We start from the raw sequence: 23,419 nt of genomic DNA on the forward strand, positions 1-23,419 counted from the left end.
GGGCTAAAATCATTTAATTGGGTATGAGGACATTAGTAAGGCCATTAAGAATGGTGTATGAAGTCAGGCTGAAAGGTGTACAGCAGGAGGTGGCTGTAGCCACAGAGTGTGTTCACTGAGGTTCACTCTGCTTCCTTCACCCCTGGTGAGCCCATGCAGCCATCACTTATTAGCCCCCCGTGCATGGGAAGTCTCCTCTCACGGGGCTTTTAGGTAACAGACATGCTGTCTTCTCAAAAGGTGTTGCAACGCAGTAATTGTTAGCTGTGCAAGAGTATGTGGCAAGGATAGGAACCGTAGGTGTTTACACTGGACTGGACTGGTGACACAGAACAGAGAATGCCTTTTAGGGTGACACCAAGTTCTACTTTGGGCAAGGCATTCAACCTAAAGGGAAGTGATTGTTCTGCTGGTCCAGCCTCAGTTTTAGCTCTTTGCTGACTCTGGTTTTTCTGATCCTCAGCCTTCCCATGCAGAAACATGGATGGTAATGCCTGTCCAGCAGAACATGGGGCTATGGGGGCATGGAAGTCAGCTTTTATCCCTACCTTCTCTGAGAACTTTTACATCAGGCAGAAAGCCCTGTGTTCTTAGTGAGCAGGTAGGCTTGGAAGCTTTTCCTGTAAAACTACCATTTTAAAATGCCGTGCCACAATTTTTGAACATTGAAAAGAACAAGGCACCATCGGGAGCCACTGGTGCAGTGTGAGGCTGCAAAATGGCACGTCCACCAGGGTCACCCAGGGCAAAGGCGAGCACATACGTGGCTGCAGTGTTGGGTTGCAGAAGACAGTTTGGGAGTGTAGAACTCTGGGCATCTGCCTGTGTGTGCGACTCACTGATAGATATGTGGACCAGATTTCCTTCCTGAAGGCACATGTTTGGTTTTGACTAAAGAGTGAGAAGGTCTGAGCAAGCTGAAGACTTCTGTGTTGAGGGAAAAGCCTAATTAATTGTACAATAACTTAAAGCCGTGTCAGATATCATCATCTTTAGTCACATTAGCTTGACATTCTTCCATTGGGGGAAAAAGGATTTATGACAAGTTTAAACTGCTGAGCAGTTGAAGTGCTATAAAATGTCTTTACATAACTCCCCCATCTTGGGAAATTGCATAATGCGTGGGAGTGGGCATGGGCCGGTTGTCAGGACCCTGGGTCCCAGTGCTGTCTCTGTTCATGTGGGACCTTGACCAGCTGCATCTGAACCTTGAAGGAGAGCTGAACCTGATAATCCCGGTGTTCCCTCTCAGGCCTTAAATTCTGTGATCCTGAAACCTGTCTCTTAACAAACAGTTCTTAGTTTACCAAGAAAAAGCATCTGGCGCTTTCTCTTATAGGCCCTGTAGTTCTGAGAGATTCAGGAACTTAACTTCATGGCTTCATTAACATCCACAGCATCCCTGGATGTGGGCTTGTGGGTGATGAATATTGAGATAGTTCTCTAGACAGAGGACCTGAGCAAACAGATGAGCCTCACATGTCAAGTTGTGGGCAGAGGCAGGAATAGCCCGTGGGACCCTCAACTCCCGTCACTGTAAGGTAGACACACTGCTAGTCTCTAAGTTCCTTCATGTAACTTTATTTCACTTCATGCTTTAATCTATGTTCACTTGTCATTAGGAACCATACACTTGGGCAAGTGTAGATAATTCTACCTTCTAGATAATTCTGCCTCACAGGGAAAATAATTTGACTCTCCATAGAAGTTTCTGGGTGGCCGGAGCCTGCATAACACAGTATATAGCACTGAGAGACAAAGGCCAGGTGTCCCCTTCTTAAAGACCAGCCTGCATGAGGGCACGGGTTCTCCTGGAATGGAGCCTTCTAGACAAACTGCTTCCCCAGCGACAGGCTGTGCTTGCTACTCAGAGAGGATGGAGAAGGGAATCGCACTGGACACTGGCTGTTCCATTCTGTACAGTTTGGTGGGTAATTCATTCACCATGTCTCCAGGGCCTCCAATGTGCTGCACTGTTGAAACTCAAGTTCTGCCTGATTTCCTTGCCTTCTCAGTAGTAATGCTCTTTGTTTGGTGATGGGTTGACTAAAGAAGTTTTGTAGCCTGGCAGGGAGTCAGCTCCTCCTGGCAGGCCTCCCTCCTGTGGAACTTTTGGGTGCTGCACCCACAGTGCCCAGCAGTGGCCATAAGAAGGGGCTGCCTAGTTTCCATTGTGGGGGACAATGAGGCCATCCCGTGTCTAGTGGCTGTTGCTAGGTGGGGTGAGTCTTATGTCTGGAAACCAAAAGGAGCTGATTACAGAACATAGTTAATTTCCCTTTTCTCCTGACTGCTCTGGCTTTCCACATAATAGCCTGCTATCAGAGGAGGCCATGGAGCAGGCAGGAGCCAGTGGGACCCAGCCGGGCAGTGAACTGTGGCAGTAGCTGGTGGGAGAAACTGCTTGTTAACCCAGAGCTAAAATAGGCACCAACTCCATTTGCAAACCCCAAAGGCAGCAGAACCACAGTGGGATAGATACTACCAGTTTAAGCAGAAAGTTTGTAACTCAAAACAGCTGTTGGCTTCTCTTCTCTCCTGCCACTAACCCCCACCCCCAAAAGCTGGCAAGATGCCCGTTGTTCCTTAATAAAAAGTGTTGGAAATCCAAACACGTGTAAACGCTGAGGCTGTTGTCCTCCATTCTCCTGTGTTTCAAATTAATGAAGTGTCAGCAAAGAACAACAGGAAGACACAAAGCCGCTTGTAGCAATTCTAGCTCTTGTCAGTTATTGCCTGGGCCCTGGCGTGACCAGCAGTAAATCCACCCCTCTGTACAGCTCCCCAGACAGGGAGAAGCACAGGGCTTATTGAGACCTGGCGTGTGGAATCAGAGGTGATGGACAAGAGTGTTCAGCAAGCAGGTGGATGCAAAAAGGACATCCCTGTGTATGGATGTTTCAGGGTGTTGAATGTCTTGCTTGGTTATAAGAATAGAACAGAGTAGCAGGTCATACACTGCCATGAACAAAGTTAGCTGGGTGGGAATGCAGGTCAGTGCCAACCCACACAGGATGAGAGCCTCATATGTCATTGTAGATTTTCTAGTAGCCATATTTTAAAAAAAAAATTTTATTGATTAGAGAGAGAAGGAGAAAGGGAGAGAGAGAAACTTCAATTTGTTGCTTCACCTGCTTTTGCACTCATTGGTTGATTCTTGTGTGCGCCCTGGCTGGGGATCACATCTGCAACCTTGACATGTGGGGGTGATGCTCTAACCAACTGAGCTACCCGGCAAGGGCTAATCTAGGAGCCACATTAAAAAAAATTAAAAGGAACAGATGAAATTGACCATGTTTTGTTGATTATGCCAATATATCCAAAATGTAATGTCAACATAGGTTCAATATAAAAATTGTCAGTAATATGTTTTACATTCTTATTTATGTGCTAAGTCTTGACAGTCCAGGGTATGTGGTGTGAACACAGCCCTTCTCACTTTGAACAGGCATGTTGCAAGTGCTCAGCAGCCCATCTCGCAGGTGCAGGACAAGCCCACCCAAGGCACAGAAGGCTCCAAGGCAGCAAGCAGCTTTGCTTTGGAAGCTTTTGGTCTTGTGTCTGAGTGACTTATCTCAGGCTGACTGAGGCTGGGCCTGGACAGGTGTAGCTGGATGGTCACCATGGCAGTGTGACTGCAGATGGAGGCAAAACTTAGCAGTAGTTATTGTTTAATCTCACATGGCTTCTTGATTGAAGGAGATGAGATAGTAAATAATTTTTAAGTCATTTTAGCAAATGATGTAATGTTTATTATGTGTCAGGCAATTGACTAGACTTGAGAAAATAATAGTGATGTTTGAGACAGGGCCCTTAAGAACCAGTGAGAAAACAAGTAAACAGGCAGTAAAACAAAGCAAGGGGGTGAAGTCAGGGTCCAGGGGACACAGTGCCCATTGTTCAAGCAGAGGGAGCCCCCTCCTGTTGGTCTAAAGCTTCCCTCGGCATTTTGCGTCAGGTGCTCTCCCTGAGTTTCCGCCAGCGGAGGCCCTCCTCCATCTGATTGAATTATGGGTCTTAGTTGTCTGTGAGGTCACTTCACATTTGAATGCAATGCCTGTAAATCTGCCAGAAGTTAGTACACAGGGATCCCAGGTGGGCTCTGACAGGGGGGATTCTCAGGTGTTCCAGAGTGTTCAATTCCCTTTTGCTGCACTGCACACACACACACTGTGACCTGCAGGAAGACCCTCGGACTAATTCACATGGCATTGGTCCCACACCTTTTAAATACCATTCTAAAAATAGGGAAAGGGGATCACAGAATACTTGTCAGCATCTTGTATTTGAGTCTCAGTGGTCTGAGGCTTGGCCAGGTGGAAGCAGATTTAAAGCAGTGCCAGTGGCTGAGGGTGGGGAGGACACTTCCCTTCTCCCCCTCCTTCCCAGTGGGTCTGGTAGCTGGGCACACCTTTGTCAGGACTACCCCCTCTCCACCCTGCCCAAGGATCCTCTCTGTCACCTGGGTTGTGCCAGGCAGGGACAGCCACCAGCTTCTGGGCTCACCCCAGCCCTAGAGCTGCCTGGGCATCATGCCACACTGGTTTGATTGAACAGTTCGTGCAGCGTGTCAGGACATGGCGTGCAGCTTGGCGGATTCCTGGGCATGGGGAGGGCGGGCTGCCACCCACCACTGGTCAGGGCCCTGTCACAGGGCCCGCACTCTTGCTCTCAGCAACTGAGAGATTAGTGCAGCTGTCGGATGTCAGTTCTCAGCTGGGACAGGACTGGAGGGGAGGATGGGGTAGAGGGCAGAGGAATGTCTGAGCTGGGCAGGGCTCTGGGGAGAGGTTGTTTGCACTTAGCCCTTCTTGCCTCCAGAAGTACAGCAGGAAAAATGAAGCATGAAATCCCTTTTTAAAAAGGAATGTCAGTCTCTCCATTAAAACACTGTAATGAGCAAGAAATCCAGTATCTCAGGGAATTGGCCAGGGTGAGCATCAGCTTTCTTAGCAAGATACTTTACAAGGTTCTGATGGCCAGCGCCTGGCCTACTGGCTGCTTGGGGCTGATAGTGCTCAGAAAGGCTCCCAGTGCAGCCACTGTCCAGGGTCCAGGCATCAAGAATGTGGCATGGGTTGTAGAAGGAGCTGGACATCTGCACATTACTGTCCTCTGAACAGTAGCAGTGTGGCAGGGAGGAATTAAGCCTTTAGCTCCATCCTTGCTGCCTGGAAGCTCTGTGGCCCTGGTGAGTTGAGACTCAGTTTCACCATCTGCAAAATGGATTTCAAGACCATTGTGAGGGGGGCAGGGGACAATTGACAGGCTTTAACTGTAAAGATGCTGAATGAACATGTCCCTTTGGCACTGTTATTTAGAATGTGTCCTTTTCAATATTTTAAACCTTGCAACACTTACATCTAGGGTTTTGTGCCACTCTTTGGGTACCCCATTCCAATGAAATGGGGAGTCAATCCCGGGACTTCTCCCAGGTACTGTTTACTTCACAGAAGACAGGAAAGCAGGTCGTCCTTTAAGACTTTATTGTTATAAAGAGCTGCTTTTATCTAGTTTTGCTTTTGTAAAGGTTGGGAAAACTGAGTGGCTATTTCATTTAGTTGGAGTCCTACCTACCAAAATTTTGTAATCCACCTGTGTTGAAAGCCAGACATTTAAAAGCTTGAAGGGACTTGATAACAGAACTGCACATCATTTTCCTTAGATTGTTGGAGGAACCTGAGATTCTAAAGAAGTGTATTCCCTGATGTTTGAAATTTGCCAAAGCATTCTTTTGAAAATATGTTTGGCATAAAGGAAATCATTTTTTTTTTTACCCTTTCTTGATGATGGGGTCATCTGTCTGTCCCTAAGCTGCCACAATGGTAGACTTGATAGAATGATATGAGAGTCAAGCACCCAAAGTTTATCACTTTGGGCTGCTCTGAAGCTTTTGTGTTGACTTGGGGGTTTTCATCTTGTTCTGGAGGGTTAAGGTCACCAGATGAATAAAATGTTACTGTAACAAGCACTAGGAGGAGCTAATCCCAAAATTGTTTAGCTACAGGTGTGTGTGTGTGTGTAAAGCTTTTTTTAAAGATATTTTTGTTTGGTTTTGTTTTTTAGAGAGAGGGGAAGGGAGGGAAAAAGGGAGAGAAACATCAATGTGTGAGAATACGTGGATCAGTTGCCTCTCACATGCCCCCAGCTTGGGACCTGGACCACAACCCAGGGATGTGCCCTGACCAGAAATCAAACCTACAACCTTTCTGTTCCCAGGCCAGCATTCAATCTGCAAAAAAAAAAAAAAAAGCTATTTGGTGCTTTTTGGTGGCCTTGTTTTCCACTTCTATAAATCCCATTGCTGATGAACTTGTCTTCAGGCCTGCCTCTTAACCTTTGATGTGTAAACATGTTCCCACCCATTTCACAGCTTTGGGAGTGTTGTCTGGAAGCTTGTTAGTGCTTATCAGGATGAATACCTTTACTGGTGACAGTTACTCTTGCTAGTCCTACTGTGAGCCATCAAAACTGCTGGTCAGGCTGACAGTGCCCACAGAAGAGAGTAGAGGGAATTTCAGGGGACAGTGGGAAGGGTTCACGGGAACAAACTTAAAGGACACATGGTCAATAAACTAAGGGGAGGGTGGTAATGGGAGGGAAGTGGGGAGGGGTGGAAGGGGGACTGGATTGGGAGTGAAAAAGAGAAAACTGTATTTGAACAATGATTAAAATAAAATAAAAATAAAAAAACTGCTGGCTCTACGAGGGTTCCTCTCCGCAGGATGCCCATACTAGAGTAGCAGGATGGGCACCCTTACTCCTTACGCAGGATGCCCATACTGGAGTAGCACATCTGTCACACTGCATTTCTACCCCAGCCCAGAATTATGCAATTTTCTTAGGAAAAAAAAGAAAAGAAGAGCAGGTATCAGGGCACCTCATTAGGCAAGCTGTGGTACATGTCCGTTTTCAATTCAGTGAGTTTAAAATTTTAACTTTTTTTTTTTTAAGACTAGTCCTGGATCTGGCTGTGAACAAGAACATCACTAATTTGCAATAAAGTCCCTTGAGAATTGAAAGGACTAACCTTCAGCTGACAGAGAAGAGTATCTTTTTCTTGGCCTAACGGCTGTGGCTTACTCCAACCTCACCTTGCTGTCCCTCTGCCTGCAGCAGCCAGAAGCAGAGGTGCAGCCCTGGCTGGCAGATTAGGCCCCTCTGTGGCTTCAGGACCGCGGCCGTTCGCCATTCTTGCAGGAGTCAGACTTCTTTACCATGGTAACATTGTGCTTTTTAGCCCAGCCAATGTTAAGTTCAGAGCCCGTGTGCTGTGGGGTTTTGTTTGTTTTGTTTGATTTCCAAAAGAGAAGGGACAAGAAGGGCTCCAGTATACGCTGAAGGCTCTTTCTGATCAGGGCGCCTCCCTCCAGCCCCTAGTGTTGGCAGTCCCCCCATCCTGCCATACCTGGGGCCACAGTGAAACTGGGCTCACCACCCATGCTTCCCTGGGAGCACTCCCCTGCCCCCAGACCCCACTCACCCTCTCCTGTGTGTGTTACACCTACCCATGCCCCTTAAGTGACATTACAAGTAGCACTGAGGAAGAGACAAGATAAGTTGCAAGCAGCTGTTTTTCCTCCTGCTGTTCAAGAGAGCTCAACTGTGCATGCCCCCAAAACTCAAGCTCCTCATTTCCGCCCACTCCAACAGAGCTGCTGGATCCCCTGCCCCAGTCACAGGGACCACCTCGAGGGGGCAGCCCTGCGAAAGGCAGGACCAGGTCTGGGATGTCACATGTGGGGGAGTGAGGGTACTAAAATCTGTTTCAGTATTCTAAAGTAAGTTTGGTACTCGCTCATAGAAGCACTTGCTAACATGTGCTGGAACTCAGGAGCTTTCTGGGTGAAATAAGCTCTGGTGAACTCCTTGGGGGACAGAAGCACTGTTGGCATGAACAGAATGATTTGGTATTCACTTGCAGGTGACCATCCTTTCATAGGTTGAGGATGAGCTGAATGCCCACAGTAGCTTTCATCCCTGTGTTTATGGAATCTCACCTTTACTCAAATTGTCCTTTGCAGGTTTTCCACTGATGAATTTTTGTTTTCCTTAGAGTAACCTATTTCCATATGTGATTTAAAAAGAGAGGAAGCAAGTTGTGGTTTCAGAAGAGTCGATGGACTTTTATTAATTTGTTTAAATTGTACAACTAGACACACTTTTCCCCAAATGCATTTGTCCTACTGAGAGCGAAGTCAGTTTCCATTTTGGAAAAGTTACCCTCAGTTTCCCACATAGGGCCATCTCTGTTGCCAGAAAATCAGAAAACAGCCTCTTGGGTTTGTAATATTTCCCTCTGGCACATGGTCATCCCTCTTGCAAAATGAAGTCATCCTGTAGGGCTCCCCTCTCTAACTCTTAAGTATAGTCCTCCACTGACATATTTTGCAATCGTGCTATTCACAAATTCTGGCAGAACTGAGAGATCCCCCAAACTAGGGGAGAGTTGTGAGGACCACCTGACCCCAATGGCTGTGACCTTTATGAAGACAGACAGCCCCAAGAAAGGCTAGCTAATACCCCAAGAACCGTGCCTGCACCAGCTCTGCATCCAGCAGCCTTGCTTACAGATTTACAGTGACCTTCATTGTCTTTGAAGAGCTGCTCAGAAACAAGGTTGCAGAGCATTCTTCCTGGGGCCTTGAGCGGGCGCTGGTTGAACGGGGGTGTCTCCGACTGACAAAGGCTGATCACAATGTTCCTGGGTGATGGGTTTCCACACCGGTTTCACTGAATGTCTCTCGGCAGGTGCCCAGTGTGAGAGGAGAGGCATTGTTTTTCTATGGGTGTTTTTGTCTTCCTTTTAACCAGCCTTGTGAAGTGCTTTTGGTTTCAAAGCAGATTTTTTTTCTCTGCCACTTTCAAGCAACTTGTTTGTGAGATGACATTCTATATCTTTTTAAAAGTGAAACAGGAGCCCCTTGGTTGCAATCCCATGAAAACAGAGGTGTGAAGCTGTAGATCTAGGGCCTTATTTAGACGTTGTTAGAAGGCTCCGAGTGTGTGTGCCGGCTTCCCTTGGTGAGCTGTGGCTCCAGGTGAGGCGGCCGGGGTGACAAGGAAGCAGGTGTTCTACGTAGGACAGAGGGCTGGCCAGGAAGAACACACATTTCTCCTTGGGAACCTCAAGATTAAACAGAAGTAGTAGAAATGATTATGAAGTTCTTGAGAGTGAAAAGAGAGAATACATCCTTTTGAAATAAAAATTCCATTTTTCCTGCCTTTTCCTTTTGCTCTGATTGCCAGGAAATGAGCTGTTCCTGATTTTTCTTTTTGTTGTTGCTGTTCCTAGCAATATCAAATAATGGTTAAGTCTGTAAGAGCACCTTGCAGTTTTCCAATCATTTTGTTATCTCATTCATAGGAACTCGGAAGATCCCCATATTGCAAATGAGAAAGAAAACAGGCTTAGAGAAAGAAGGGGAAAGCTCTCATAGGCTTGTAGCTTAAGATGTTTATAGGTTCAAGATCCTTTCACTTAATTCTCACTATAATTTGTTTTTCAAACTTGTCTAACTATGAGTCACCTGCTGTGCTTGTTCACATACAGATTCCTAGGCCTGCCTCTTCCTTAGTTGGATTATGATTTTTTAACAAGGTCATGAGGGGATTCTTATTTCAGGAGTGTTTGTGAAATTTTACATAGCAAGCAACTAAAATGCAGATGAAATAAGTCCTGCAAGGTCACACAATTTGAACTTCCCTGCCTAGTGCCTCTGGTCCCTGGGCCCACCTCCCTGCCAGTCCACACCTACCTTCCACAGAGGACACTGCGCTGTGGTTGACACTGGTTTATTCTGGTATGTGTTTACTGAGCACCTACTATGTGTGAACCTCTGTCTTAGAATCCAGAAACAAGAGAGATTATAAACTGAATTAGAGAATAGAGGAAGAGATAGACATGTGATGAAAACTCAGTATTATTAAAAATTCATTGCTGCAGTAGAAGTGCAGCAAATTCTGATGGCCCTGTTAAGAGGGACCCTCTAATGTTTTGTTTTGTTTTTTAATATATTTTATTGATTATGCTATTAGAGTTGTCCCATTTTTCCTCCCTTCATTCCCCTCCACCCTGCATCCCCCTTCCACCCACTCTCCCACCCTTTAGTTCATGTCCATGAGTCGTACATGTAGGTTCGTTGGCTTCTCCATTTCTTATACTGTTCTTAACCTCTCCCTGTCTATTTTGTACCTACCATTTATGCTTCCTATTCCCTGTACCTTTTCCCAATTCCTCCCTTCCCCCTCCCCTCTGATAACCCTCTATGTGATCTCCATTTCTATGATTCTGTTCCTGTTCTATTTGTTTGCTTAGCTTGTTTTTGTTTCTTGTGAGGTTTTTTTTAGGTTTGGTTATTGATAGTTGTGAGTCATTTTACTGTTCATATTTTTGATCTTCTTCTTAGATAAGTCCCTTTACCATTTCATGTAATAAGGGCTTGGTGATGATGACCTCCTTTAACTTCATCTTACCTGGGAAGCACTTGATCTCCCCTCCCATTCGAAATGATAGCTTTGCTGGGTAGAGCAATCTTGGATGTAGGTCCTTGCCTTTAATGACTTCAAGTACTTCTTTCCAGCCTCTTCTTGCCTGCAAGGTTTCTTTTGAGAAATCAACTGACATTCTGATGGGAACTCCTTTGTAAGGAGCTGTCTCCTTTTCTCTTGCTGCTTTTAAGATTATCTCCTCATCTTTAATCTTGGGTAATGTAATTATGATGTGCCTTGGTGTGTTCCCTCTTGGGTCCAATTTCTTTTGGACTCTCTGAGCTTCCTGGACTTCCCTGAAGTCTATTTCCTTTGCCAGATTGGGAAGTTCTCCTTCGTTATGTTTTCAAATAAGTTTTCAATGTCTTGCTCTTCCTGTTCTCCTCTGACACCCCTATGATTCAGATGTTGGAATATTTGAAGTTGTCCCAGAGGTTCCTAAGCCTTTCCCCCTTTTTTTGAATTCCTGTTTCTTCATTCTGTTCTGATTAAATGTTGATTTCTTCCTTCTGGTCCAAATTGTTGTTTCAAGCCCTGGTTTTCTTCCTGTCACTGTTGGCTCCCTGTATATTTTCCTTTATTTCACTTTGCATAGCCTTCACTTTTTCCTCTTTTTTTTGTGACCATACTCAACCAATTCTGTGAGCATCCTGATTACCAGTGTTCTGAACTCTGCATCTGATAAGTTGGCTGTCTCTTCATCTCTTAGTTGTATTTTTTCTGGAGCTTTAATATGTTCTTTCATTTGGGCCTTTTTTTTTTTTTTTTTTTTTGTCTCAGCCTGCCTGTTACATTGTAAGGGGCAGAGCTTTAGGTATTGACCAGGGCAGGGAAACTTACGTGGCTGTGCGTGGCTGTGCTGTGGTGCTATATGTGGGGGAGGGGTCCAACAGAGAACAATGCCTCTTGCTCAGCTCTCAGCCAGCTTGCAGTCACTTCCCCCACTACTCACAAGCAAATTGGGCCCTTCTGGTGCTGATTCCCAGGTGGGTGGGTTTGTGTACATTCTAGGACCCTGTGGGTCTCTCCAATGAACTCTACTGTGAGTCTGGGAGTTTCTCCTGCTGCCACAACACCCACAGGTTTTTTCAGTCAGAGGTTTTAAGGCTTTATTTCCCTGCACTGGAACCCTGGGTTGCACAGTCTGTCTCACTCCCCAGTTGTTCCTCCCAGATTATCCTCAGGCAAATGTGGGACCACCCAGTCTACCAGCCACTGCCTTGCCCACTCCGCCAGCTTCCACCTTGTTTGCCCAGGTCCTTTAGCCACTGCCTTGCCAAGCATCCTCTCCACCCCAGCTGCCTACCTCTACACTTCCTACTGGTGAATGAATGTTTCTTTAACTCCTTGGTTGTCAGACTTTTATACAGTTTGATTTTCTGGCAGTTCTGGTTGCTTTTTTGTTTTTAAATTTGTTGTTGTCCCTCTTTTGGTTATGTGAGGAAGCACAATGTATCTACCTATGCTTCTATCTTGTCTGGAAGTCCCTGTTTAATCTGTTTTGTTTTTTTATAAAACCTGCTTATGTTGCCTCTCACACTAAATACTCATGGCCAGTAGGCTGTGCACTAGTGCAGTAGTCTCAAAAGTGGAGGGCATTTGGAAGGATCTCTAAGGTACAAGAAAAAATAGCAGAACTTTCTTATCTCACTTTTTAAATTTTTCTGTTTTTATATTTTATAATGACTTGGCACATCTCATGTATAATACACACATTTCTCAGTTAAACAACCAAATAGATATGAGGCGCATGGTCAAAAATGTTTTAATTATAAGGTGTACAGTTTACAGAGTTTGCAACCCACTTCTGAGGCCTGCCTGCTCCCCTTTTGCTGTTGACTTGCATGTTCTAAGAGTCAATATTATTTCTTCCCAACCTGTATGTTTCAGTAATACCAGTAATTATTTGATACAGTTGTATTGAATTTTATATAAACCAGTGAAATGTTTTTTAAAAAGAGTAGCCTAAGTTGGGCATACTTGTTCATTGTTCAAATTGGACCCTTTTTTTTAATTGGTGTCACCTTATGGTGGGCAAGACACCTATAAACAATTGAAAAATAATCATAAAAACACAGGATTCTGGTTTAGTTTGGTTAGCAAAAATGTAGGTTCTTGCTCTCCCCTAAGGAATCTAGCTGGAAATCAAAGATGTTCTGAGTATGATTCATGCAGCAGTGGCAACATGGAAGTTCACTCAGTGGAAGTAGACTCACACGTACGATGGGTGAATGAGTGTACAATCAGTTCTTGTTATTCACTATAGTTATTTTCTGTAAAGGCACTGTGAACACAGGATTCAGAAATACTGAACCATTGATCCTACAGGAAACAGGGTCACAACACTCATTTTATGTCTGTTTCTGTGTAAATCACCTTATTTAATAAATACTATTGACTCATTAACATTGAACTCAGAACTGACAGCACTACAACTCATGCCTAAATGAAGCTTATCTAAAACTGTTACTTTCTCCATAAGGTACATCACAGCGTTCTTGCACATAGGAACTAGACAACACTTTAGCACTATGCTTGGAACCCATTTTAAACAGCAGAATCACCAACAAAAGGCACTATAAATAGACTGTGGCACTAAATAGACTGCAAGAAAGGCATTTGTTTACAGTGTGAGAGCTGAAACAAGAAGACAGAGTGTCTCCTCATTTGACCTCAGCTGGGAAAGTGTACCTAGGACAACTCAAATTTTTCACAGCACTGTGCACATCCATGACTGACCAAGAAAGTGCTGCAAGTACTAATTTGGGGTTTACAAGTAAATTTTAATGAACAGGCAAATTCACAAATACAGAATTCACAAATAATGAGGATCAACTGAATGTGTTTTGTCATCTGATGGTTGTTGGCACCAATTCATACACCAACAGGAATCCCCAATTTGGGGTGTGGTGAAGAAGGAAACTTTATTTAGTGCAAACAGTCAACAGTAATACGGCTTGGCTGTGAAAACAGCACTGTTATGAAACAGCTTGCTGTGAGGCTGCTGGGGATCCAGACGGCCCCAAGACCAGGCCCCTCTTCAGATAGGCAGCTAGTGATGGTCTGCTCTGCTCTGCTCTGTGTAGGTCTTTTCTGCTACAGTGAGGAATCTGTTTCAGTTCAAGGCAGGGGAAGGCAGTCTTTGTAAGAGGTATGGCTCCCAGAGCCAGAGGAGAGCTGGCTTATATAGACAGAAGACCCCATCCCTAGTCTCTGATTGGTCAGAATGCAGCTGCTCTGATTGGCCAGGGTTGTGCAGCTCTGATTGACTAGGGAAAGTCTTGGTCCTACTGGTTGAAATAGGATTCCAGGAAACCCTAATAAGGGCTGGCTCAGGCTGTAGCAACACAGCACAGGCAGGCAGTTCTGTACAGAGACTGGCAGCTTAGCGAGGAGGCTTCTCATCTATGTGCAGTTGTGTGAAAGGTCCCTGTGCAGAAATGGCTGCTAGGCTCTGCATTTATCTATTTATTTATTTGTTACCAGTTAGGCACCAGGAGCCCTTCTTAGTCCTCAGCGTTCACTGTTTATTTAACTGTCTAGGTTAAGTAAAGTACTTAAGGTGTGCATGAATTATTTTCTATGAGCCCATCCCCACCCCCCTTTACCTGATTTTGGATAATGAGCCCCTTTCTGCAAAGCAAAGTAAGCCTTGTAGTTTTCACAGGGGAAAGATGAGCTTAGGAACAGGCCTTGGCCTTCACGCATGATTAAAGGATCACACAATCATTGCATCATACTGATGCTGTTTGTCTCACTGGTTGTTAGGATGAAATGAGTTTAGGTATTTGTTGCAGTGTCCCAGCATCCAGGATAGTGCCCAGCACTAGTAAAAATTAACTTAAAACACTACAGATGTTCTACACAAAATGTATGTAGGCAGTGCTAATTATGAATTTGAGAAGTGTGCTTTAATGTCAAGTTCAAGTGGAAGATGCCTGTAGGGCCCACTGGGTTACAGCAAGTACCAAACCAGATGGTCCATAGGCTTGACCACCCATCCCATACTGGGTGGCTCACTCTGCCAGCCTATAAATCCCATGACGTGGGGACTGCCTGAGCCCTGGGCTGGGTGCCTCCCTCCAGGCCCCCGGCCCCTCTGTCCAGAGCATTTGCTGAAGACATAGGCTCCTTCACATTGCCCATGTCATAGCGAGACTCAGTGTAGGGGCTTCTCTTCTGGAGTTTTTATAAATTGAGCCCCAACACACACACCTGCAAGTAGTGGTTTGGACATTGTTGAAACTTGGAAAAAAGAGTCAACCAGTCAGCCCACTCTCATTAACCATTAGTAATGAGTTTTTTTTTTATTCATTCACAGCAGATGGCTATTGTTGTGTTTTCTGTTGTCATTTTTTTATTTGACAGTGTAAGGGGAAAGAGGTCAGTGCCCCTGACTAAATAGTCAGGTATTACCTGTTTTAAAAATTCTTGTGACACACCAGTTGAAATTCGCTGATCTAAAAAGTTAACAGTAATATTCTAATATCATCTAATGTCTGGTTAGTGTTAAATTTCCCCAATTCAGATGTTTTCTCATCCTTTCAACATAGTACAAAGCTTTCAGCAGATGGTAGCATGGGGATTAGTGGCCACCTGGAACGTACCACTGAACTTGAGCTTGGGAGGACTAAGGGTGATAGAAGAGGAAGTGCCCTTTCCAGGGCAGTAGGACAGGACAGAGTGGTTGTGGGGCTGCGAGGGTGGCAGCTCCCTGGAGTATACAGTGTGGAACTTGACCATGTTCTGGCCAGAAAGAGCCTCACCTGGAGTGCCTGCAACCATTCTGCTTCTCTGTGTAACTGTCCCAGTCTGTGATTTTGCCCTTTGGTACTTTGGCAGGGAATGGTTCCTGAGGTTTGAGGTTTGAGGTTTGTCTGGGCCCACTGCTGTGAGAACTTTCAGTACCTACAGGCATTTGGGGCTCTTTGAAGCCATCTCTTCCCTAGAGCCAATGGTAAGCTTAAGCAGAATTCCCTCAAAAGGTGTTTCACATTTTGAGTGGCTTGGAGGAACCCAGTATTCTAAATTTAATTGAATGATGGCAGGAATCTTGATGGCAAGATGAAGCCAAGTTGGCAGTGGAGATAGGAGAGGCAGGTACACAGCAGAACCGCACTGGCCGTGCCCTGCCTGTGCGTGATAAAGGAGGCAGAGTTGCACATACTTGGCACTTCTTTCTTTCATCCCCAGATGAAAATGAGCTTAGCTGCTTCACGGGTGACTTCCTTATCTCTTTATTTCCAAAGAAGAATTTCAAAGCAAAAAATGTTGCCACTAAGGTATATGCAGTGTTGTATTATTCCTCTGTGCCCCACGTTCTTTCTCCATAAAGCAACAAGAGGACCTGACCTGCCTTGGAGGTTTTGTGTGGGGCAGATGCACATACACATGTAAGTGCCGGAATGATGCTTGGCACGTGGTGCTACAACTGTGGGAATGTGCCCATGAAACAAGGCCAGTGGGACTGAGGACATTTCTATTAATTTAAATAGCCCCATGTAGCTCTAGTGATGGTCTAGATTTTCAACTCATATGCCACAAGAATTTTTAAAACATACAACACTTGACTATTTAGTCAGGGACACTGACCTCTTTCCCCTTACACTGTCAAATAAAAAAAATGACAGCAGCCAACATAACAATAGCCATGTGGTATGAATGATTCAAAATTATACCTACCGTATTTTTCAAACTATAAGATGCACACACACACCCATATTTGGGAGGAAAAAGGGGGTGTGTCTTACAGTCCAAATGTAGCTTGCCTGGCTCACTGTGGGGGGCAGCCTGTGTTATTTATGTTACTAAGTTTTTACCACATTTTTTTGCTTCAAATTTTTTTTCCTATTTTCTTCTAAAACCTAGGTGTGTCTTATGGTCCAGTGCATCTTATGGTCCAAAAAATTAGGTGTATTTTTGTCAGATCAGCAAAAAAATATTTTTTTTTTTTGGTGTGCCGCAAAATTTTCATAATAGTTTATGTGTGCCATGAGATGAGAAAGGTTGAAAATCACTGGTACAGAGGATGTTGATAATATCCTAATGATTGTATAGTTTTAACATGGTGGTTCTCAGTGAAAACCTAGAAAAGAGACAACACAGGTATGCAAAGTGGAAAAATATTTTTAAATGGTGTTTTTGGTGCATGTGTGGCCCAGGACATTTAAGGTGAAGAAGGAGGTCATCTCTAAAGTGATGTGTGATGGATGATCTTTATAGGGACTACATTGGTGGGGGTTCTCTAGGAAAGGGAGATAGCCTCACAGTAGGCGGTGGTGGGAGCATGAACAGGCCTCACATTTTGTCTTTGCTTCTTACAAGCTATGTGACCTCAGCCTGAGTGTTTTCACCTGTGAGATGGAGGTTAGGCTGCTCGTCCATCAACCTACCAGGAGTGTGCATGCTGCCCTGTGGTGTGTCCTGTGTGTAGTGAGGGCTTAATAGGTGGGAGCTGTGGTTATTTGTCAAATAATGACGGTAATAATGTCAGAATTGAATATATCATTACTATCACATGTTACTAGTTCAGTTAAAGAATTTATCATTTTATACTGATCACATACCAGGGATGTTGCTGTGATTGCTCAAGATATGTAATTCTGTGCTTTTTGACTTTCAAACATGTTTTATGATCAAGAGCCACTGAGCAGAGAGAGGGAGAAAACCTATGAAATGATCCCCGTATGGGACATCATTTGGATGAGTAGGCTTGTGACAGTGTATACACCTATGCTGTCTGCAAAGCTTTGATATCCACAAGTTGTTAGGGTATAATTTTTTTTAAAGGAAAAGTGTTTTGTTGCTAACCATGAGCAGACTGGCTTCTTGATGTCATATCATTTGTAATATTTTCATTTATTATAATGATAATGTATCATTTCATTTTTATTTACTTAAAAAATGAAGCGGCAAAAAAATGCAAAAGGACAAATGGACGGGTGGAAATTCTGGCTTGGCTGCCTCCTTATATCCTGTCCTTTTCTTCTTCCCAGATGTGACATCTGCTGCGTCACCTTTCGAACACATCGAGGATTACTACGCCACAATGCACTTGTCCACAAACAGCTTCCCAGAGATGCGATGGGAAGGCCTTTCATCCAGAACAACCCTTCCATTCCCGCTGGCTTCCACGACTTGGGATTCACTGACTTCTCCTGTAGGAAATTTCCTCGGATTTCTCAGGTATGCTCATTGGCCAGCAGAACCAGCGGCCTCCTCCTCCATGGTCCACATAGTTGGACTTCACTTCTTCACCCTGAGGTTCCCTTTCCTTAAAAAATGAGGTCTGTTGGGTTTTCTTCTAACACCACCTTTTCCCTTGAAATTCAGTTTGGCCCTTTTAGTCTTCTTTGAGTTGCTAGGTTGAGAAGTGTAGGTGGCCTTTAATTTTTTGAATTTCAGATTCACTTGCATCTGAGTCTAGCCCATCAGTGCTTTTGCCTGTTCTTCAGGCATTTGGATTTAAAGTTACGAATTGTTTACCAATGCCAGCCCTATCAGAACTGAATCTGTGTTATTTTTTTAATGCTTCTTTAATTACATTGCAAGCTAAGTCTTTTTCAGCATTGTAGTTTTTGTATAAAATGTTTTGGGTCTTTAATTAACCTGAGCTATATTTATTCTTTGCTTATAAAGCACCTGCTAAAACTACTTTGAATCTACTTTTTTCCAATTTTTAAAAATTGAGCCCCGGTAGTGTTGCTCAGTGGATTGAGTACAGACCTGTGAACCAAAGGCCACAGGTTTGATCCCTGTCAGGGCGCATGCCTGGGTTGCAAGCCAGGTCCCCAGTTGGGGGCATGGGAGAGGCAACCACACATGATGTTTTTTTCTCTCCCTTTCTTTCTGCCTTCCCCTCTCTCTAAAAATAAAAGTAAATAAAATCTTTTTAAAAATTGAGATAGAAGATAACAGTGAAATTCTCCCCATCCATAAGCCTCAAGTTCAGTTCCGTATGTAGGCACCCGTATGTGTGCGCTCACGTTACCCAGGTGGCACTCCCTCTCTCTTGGTAGCACAGAAACAGCTGGTTCTCCACTGATGGTAGGTAGTCCCTGTCAGTTAGTTTTGCAGGGCACCCATTTTTAAAAAGAAAATTCTACCATCATGGTATTATTACTTTACTACACTTCATTGCTTCTCTGCAAAGATATCCTGGGGGGTTGATGTCATCCAAGAAAACATGATTGTTAAGGTGCTTGTGTTTTTTTTCCTTATTTGATCCAGGAGTTAGTGAGCAAGGAAAGGTAGCTCCATGTGCCTTATGGAGAAAGCTGGATGCTGGCTCAGCTGTACAACAGACACTTTCAGTATCTCAGTTTAGTGAAGATTTTTAAGTTCTCCTCTTTATTTTCTTGCTTTTGCAGGCCTGGTGTGAGACAAACCTGCGAAGGTGTATCAGCGAGCAGCACCGCTTCATCTGTGACATCTGCGACAAGGCATTCCCCATGCTGTCCTCACTCACCCTGCACAAGCAGACCCACATCACTGGGGACCAGGGACGGGAAAGGCTGCAAGCCAAGACCCTGTCTGGTGACACCCTGGACCAGAAGGCTTTCCTGGCCTTTCTGGGCCTGCAGCACACCAAAGATGTCAGGCCTGTCCCGGCCGAGGAGCCCCTGCCAGATGACAACCAAGCAATACAGCTTCAGACACTCAAGTGTCAGCTACCTCAGGACCCTGGCTGTACCAACCTGCTGAGGCTGTCTCCTTTTGAAGCCTCTTCCCTGGGCGGTTCTCTCACAGTCCTCCCAGCTACCAAGGAGAACATGAAGCACCTATCCCTGCAGCCCTTCCAAAAAGGCTTCATCATCCAGCCTGACAGTAGTATTGTGGTCAAGCCCATCTCTGGGGAGTCAGCCATTGAGCTGGCTGACATCCAGCAGATCCTGAAGATGGCAGCCTCAGCACCCCCTCAAATCAGTCTTCCACCTCTCTCCAAGGCCCCTGTCACCCCTTTGCAGGCGATTTTCAAGCACATGCCCCCTCTGAAGCCAAAGCCCTTGGTCACACCGAGGACAGTGGTGGCCACCTCAACACCACCCCCTCTCATCAATGCCCAGCAGGCTTCCCCCGGCTGCATCAGCCCCAGCCTGCCCCCGCCACCCCTGAAGCTCCTCAAGAGCTCAGTGGAGGTGGCCTCTAATGCCCACCTGCTGCAGGCCAAGTCTGGGGCCCAGCCCCACACAGCCATGCAGCTATTCCTGCAGCAGCCAGGCGTGGAGCTGCCTGGCCAGGCAGAGATGAAGACGCAGTTGGAGCAGGACAGCATCATCGAGGCCCTGCTGCCACTGAGCATGGATGCCAAGATCAAGCAAGAGATTACGGAGGGAGACCTCAAGGCCATCATGACGGGTCCCAGCAGCAAGAAATCTCCAGTCATGCGTAAGGTGCTCTACCCCTGCCGTTTCTGCAACCAGGTGTTCGCCTTCTCAGGGGTGTTGCGTGCACACGTGCGCTCCCACCTGGGCATCTCTCCCTACCAGTGCAACATCTGTGACTACATTGCAGCTGACAAGGCCGCGCTTATCCGACACCTGCGCACACACAGCGGTGAGCGGCCCTATATCTGTAAGATCTGCCACTACCCCTTCACTGTCAAGGCCAACTGTGAGCGGCACCTGCGCAAAAAGCACCTCAAGGCCACCCGCAAGGATATTGAGAAGAACATCGAGTACGTGACCAGCAGCGCGGCTGAGATGGTGGATGCCTTCTGTTCCCCAGATACGGTGTGCCGGCTGTGCGGAGAGGACCTGAAGCACTACCGCGCCCTGCGCATCCACATGCGCTCGCACTGTGGCCCTGGCCTGGGCAGCTGCCCCAAAAGTCACAAGCCTTTCGAATGCAAGGAGTGCAGTGCCGCCTTCTCGGCCAAGCGCAACTGCATCCACCACATCCTTAAGCAGCACCTGCACGTGCCAGAGCACGACATCGAGAGCTACGTCCTGGCAGCGGATGGCCTGAGCCCCAAGGAGGCCCCCTGTGCCGAAGCCTCGGGGAGGATGGAGGAGGGCAACGGGGCCTTTGGCGAGCACAAATCCCTTGCCACCTTCCTGGAGTCCCAGAACGGCTATCTTCACGGGAACCCCACCCAGCCTCCGCCTCCCCACGTCACCATCAAGTTGGAGCCCACGAGCAACTTCTCAGTAGACTTCAATGAGCCCCTGGACTTCTCCCAGAAGGGCCTGGCCCTGGTCCAAGTGAAGCAGGAAAACACAGCCTTGTTCCTGAGCCCTTCTTCCTCGGCCCCGTATGACTGCTCCATGGAGCCCATTGACCTGTCCATCCCCAAGAACTTCAGAAGAGGAGACAAGGATTCTGCTGCTCCCGGTGAAGCCAAGAAGCCTGAGCAAGAACCAGGGAGCAGGGAGCAATCTTCTCCCTGTCCACCCCCATGCCCTACTCTGCCAGTGACCTTGGGGCCCAGCGGGATCTTGGAAAAACCCTTGGCCCTTTCAGCAGCAGCCTCGGCAGCCACTGCTCCGGAAGCCCATGCTCAACCACTGCAGGGCTCCGTTCAGGTCGCTGTCCCCATTTACTCATCAACCCTCATCAACAGCTCCCCTCTCTTGGGCAACTCCACCCTCATAAGCAGCTCGGCCTTGTTGCGGCCCCTACGTCCCAAGCCCCCCTTGCTCTTGCCAAAGCCCCCGGTGACAGAAGAGCTGCCCCCACTGGCCTCCATCGCCCAGATCATCTCCTCTGTGTCCTCAGCCCCCACCTTGCTGAAAACCAAGGTGGCTGACCCAGGGCCCACAAGCACTGGCAGTAACACCACAGCTTCGGACAGCTTAGGAGGCACCATCGCCAAAGCAGCCAGTGCACCCACTGACACCACCAGCCCAAAAGAATCCAGCGACCCACCCCCTGCTGCCAACAGTCCAGAGGCAGCTTCACCCACGGAGCAGGGGCCAGTTGGCTTGTCAAAGAAGAGGGGCCGGAAAAGGGGGCTGAGGAGCCGACCCCGTACCAGCAGTGGTGGGGTGGACCTGGACTCCAGCGGGGAATTTGCCAGCATCGAGAAGATGCTGGCCACCACAGACACCAACAAGTTCAGTCCATTTCTGCAGACAGCGGAGGATGATGCTCAGGACGAGGTGGCCGGCACCCCTACTGACCACAACGGGCCTAGTGATGAAGAGCAAGGCAGTCCCCCGGAAGACAAGCTGCTGAGGGCAAAGCGGAACTCGTACGCCAACTGCCTGCAGAAGATCAACTGTCCCCACTGCCCCCGTGTCTTCCCTTGGGCCAGCTCCCTCCAGAGGCACATGCTCACGCACACTGGTAAGAGAGCCCTCCAGGCCATGGGTGCTACTTCCTGGCAGGGAGACTGGCTGCTGGCCAGGGTGAGAAGGGGAGTGAGGGGTGGTTTGAAGGTATGAGACCCTTTTCTCATGGCACCATTCCCAGTGTCTCTTCCTCCTCAGTCTCAGAAGCAGGGGGTTTGCCTGTGGAGGCCATGTGCTCATGTAACCAGAACGACCGGTTCCCATTGTGTGAGCCCTCTGAGGGCTGCTGGTGAGCAGGGGTGTTAGAAGAAAGGTTTTTAGGTAACAAATGGTCCTGGACCCATCAGTCACTCACTGCCATCATCCCGTCTCTACTGGAGAAGGCAGTGAGATCATCCACGTGGTTACCCATGGGAGGCAGCTTGGGAGAAACAGAACTTTGTGCTAAGACCATGCAACTCTCAATTGTAATTTACTATATAATTATACAGGGTTTATGTCATTGAACGAAGGGTAAGTTGGGTGGGATGCTCAAATCTTTAGATATCCCAAACATTTAACAGATAGTACCTAAAACCAAATAAAGTGTTTTATGGTACGGGATTGCCAGATAAAATACAGGATGCCAAATAAATTTTAATTTTGTGTAAATAACATAATTTTAGTATAAATATTTTTTCATCCAATACTTGGGATATACTAAAAACTTATATGATGTTCATCTGAAATTCAGATGTAACTGGGTGACTTGTATTTTTAGTTGCTAAGTCTGCAACCCTAAGCGGTTAGGAGGCTTATGATGGTGTGGTGAGGGGTGGTGTTGGGAGTGGGGTGTGAGCCACACTCCTCACCCAGGTGGAAACACTGCATTCGGGGTTGGTCATTGCTTGAAGCTTCGGAGAAGCCCACAGAGGAAGGCTGTTCCTGCGAATGGAGGAGGCACAGAGCATGCAGAGAGGGGATGGGAGAGGGGCGCAAGCTGTGGGGTCTTTCTGAGGCTGGTGGTCACACAGATGTGGCATTTCTCTCTGGGCGGTGGTATCCAGCAATGGCACGTCAGGCCAGCCTGTCCTCAGAAGACTTGTTTAACAGGAACCAGAATTTCTAGACTGGTGAAGTATATGCTGCCTTTTCAGGCTGTCATTTTCTCTCCATTGGAAATCGTTGAAGCCTAACAAAGAGAAGTAATAGTTCTAATGAAGGGAACAGTTCAGAAGAGGAGATGCATCTTAAGGAGAAGTTGCCCCACAGAGTCTCTCTCACTACCCTTTTCGGGTGACACATTTCAGTCACCTGCAGAGTCTGGAGAAGGGGGTGTGTCTGTTCCCACTTTTTAGAAGGCAGGAGGTCTGGACCTGACAGTGAGCGTGGTTCTTGCTCTGCCTCCCTCATCCCCTCACGGTCAGCCTCCCCACCTCCTCCCTCCAGCTGGGAGTCCTGCGCTCAGTAGATGGATCCCATGCTCATTACCCTCAGATGAGCCTTTGATTCCTAGACGTTCCCTTCCTAGTTCCCTTCCTAGCAAACCGTCAGTCTCCCCAGGAGGACTTCCGAGGCCAGGAACTCCTTTCAAGAGTTGTGCCCATGTCTTTGAAAGTGTCTGATACAAGTTCCCATTTGTGAATCCAGTCATTTTGATTGCTTGGCTCTTGAATGCCAAAATTGTCTAGTTGGTTTAAAATTTGGCAGCATCTGAA

General features: G+C 46.6%; 1 protein-coding gene across 6 annotated transcripts in view; it reads left to right on the forward strand.

Annotated features, from left to right (window-relative positions):
- The window catches only part of RREB1 (ras responsive element binding protein 1), a 174,130-nt gene that overhangs the window by 136,973 nt on the left and 13,738 nt on the right, over positions 1-23,419 (forward strand). For all 6 annotated transcript variants that reach the window (XM_045841631.1, XM_045841630.1, XM_045841629.1 and 3 more), the window contains exons 9-10: positions 17,487-17,676; positions 18,861-21,777. In XM_045841631.1, coding sequence (XP_045697587.1) covers positions 17,487-17,676; positions 18,861-21,777 — 3,107 coding nt within the window. The remainder of the gene's footprint in view (positions 1-17,486; positions 17,677-18,860; positions 21,778-23,419) is intronic.

This window comes from Phyllostomus hastatus, unplaced genomic scaffold (assembly GCF_019186645.2).
Source record: "Phyllostomus hastatus isolate PE091 unplaced genomic scaffold, TTU_PhHast_1.1 phas_contig_37, whole genome shotgun sequence".
NCBI lineage: Eukaryota > Metazoa > Chordata > Mammalia > Chiroptera > Phyllostomidae > Phyllostomus > Phyllostomus hastatus.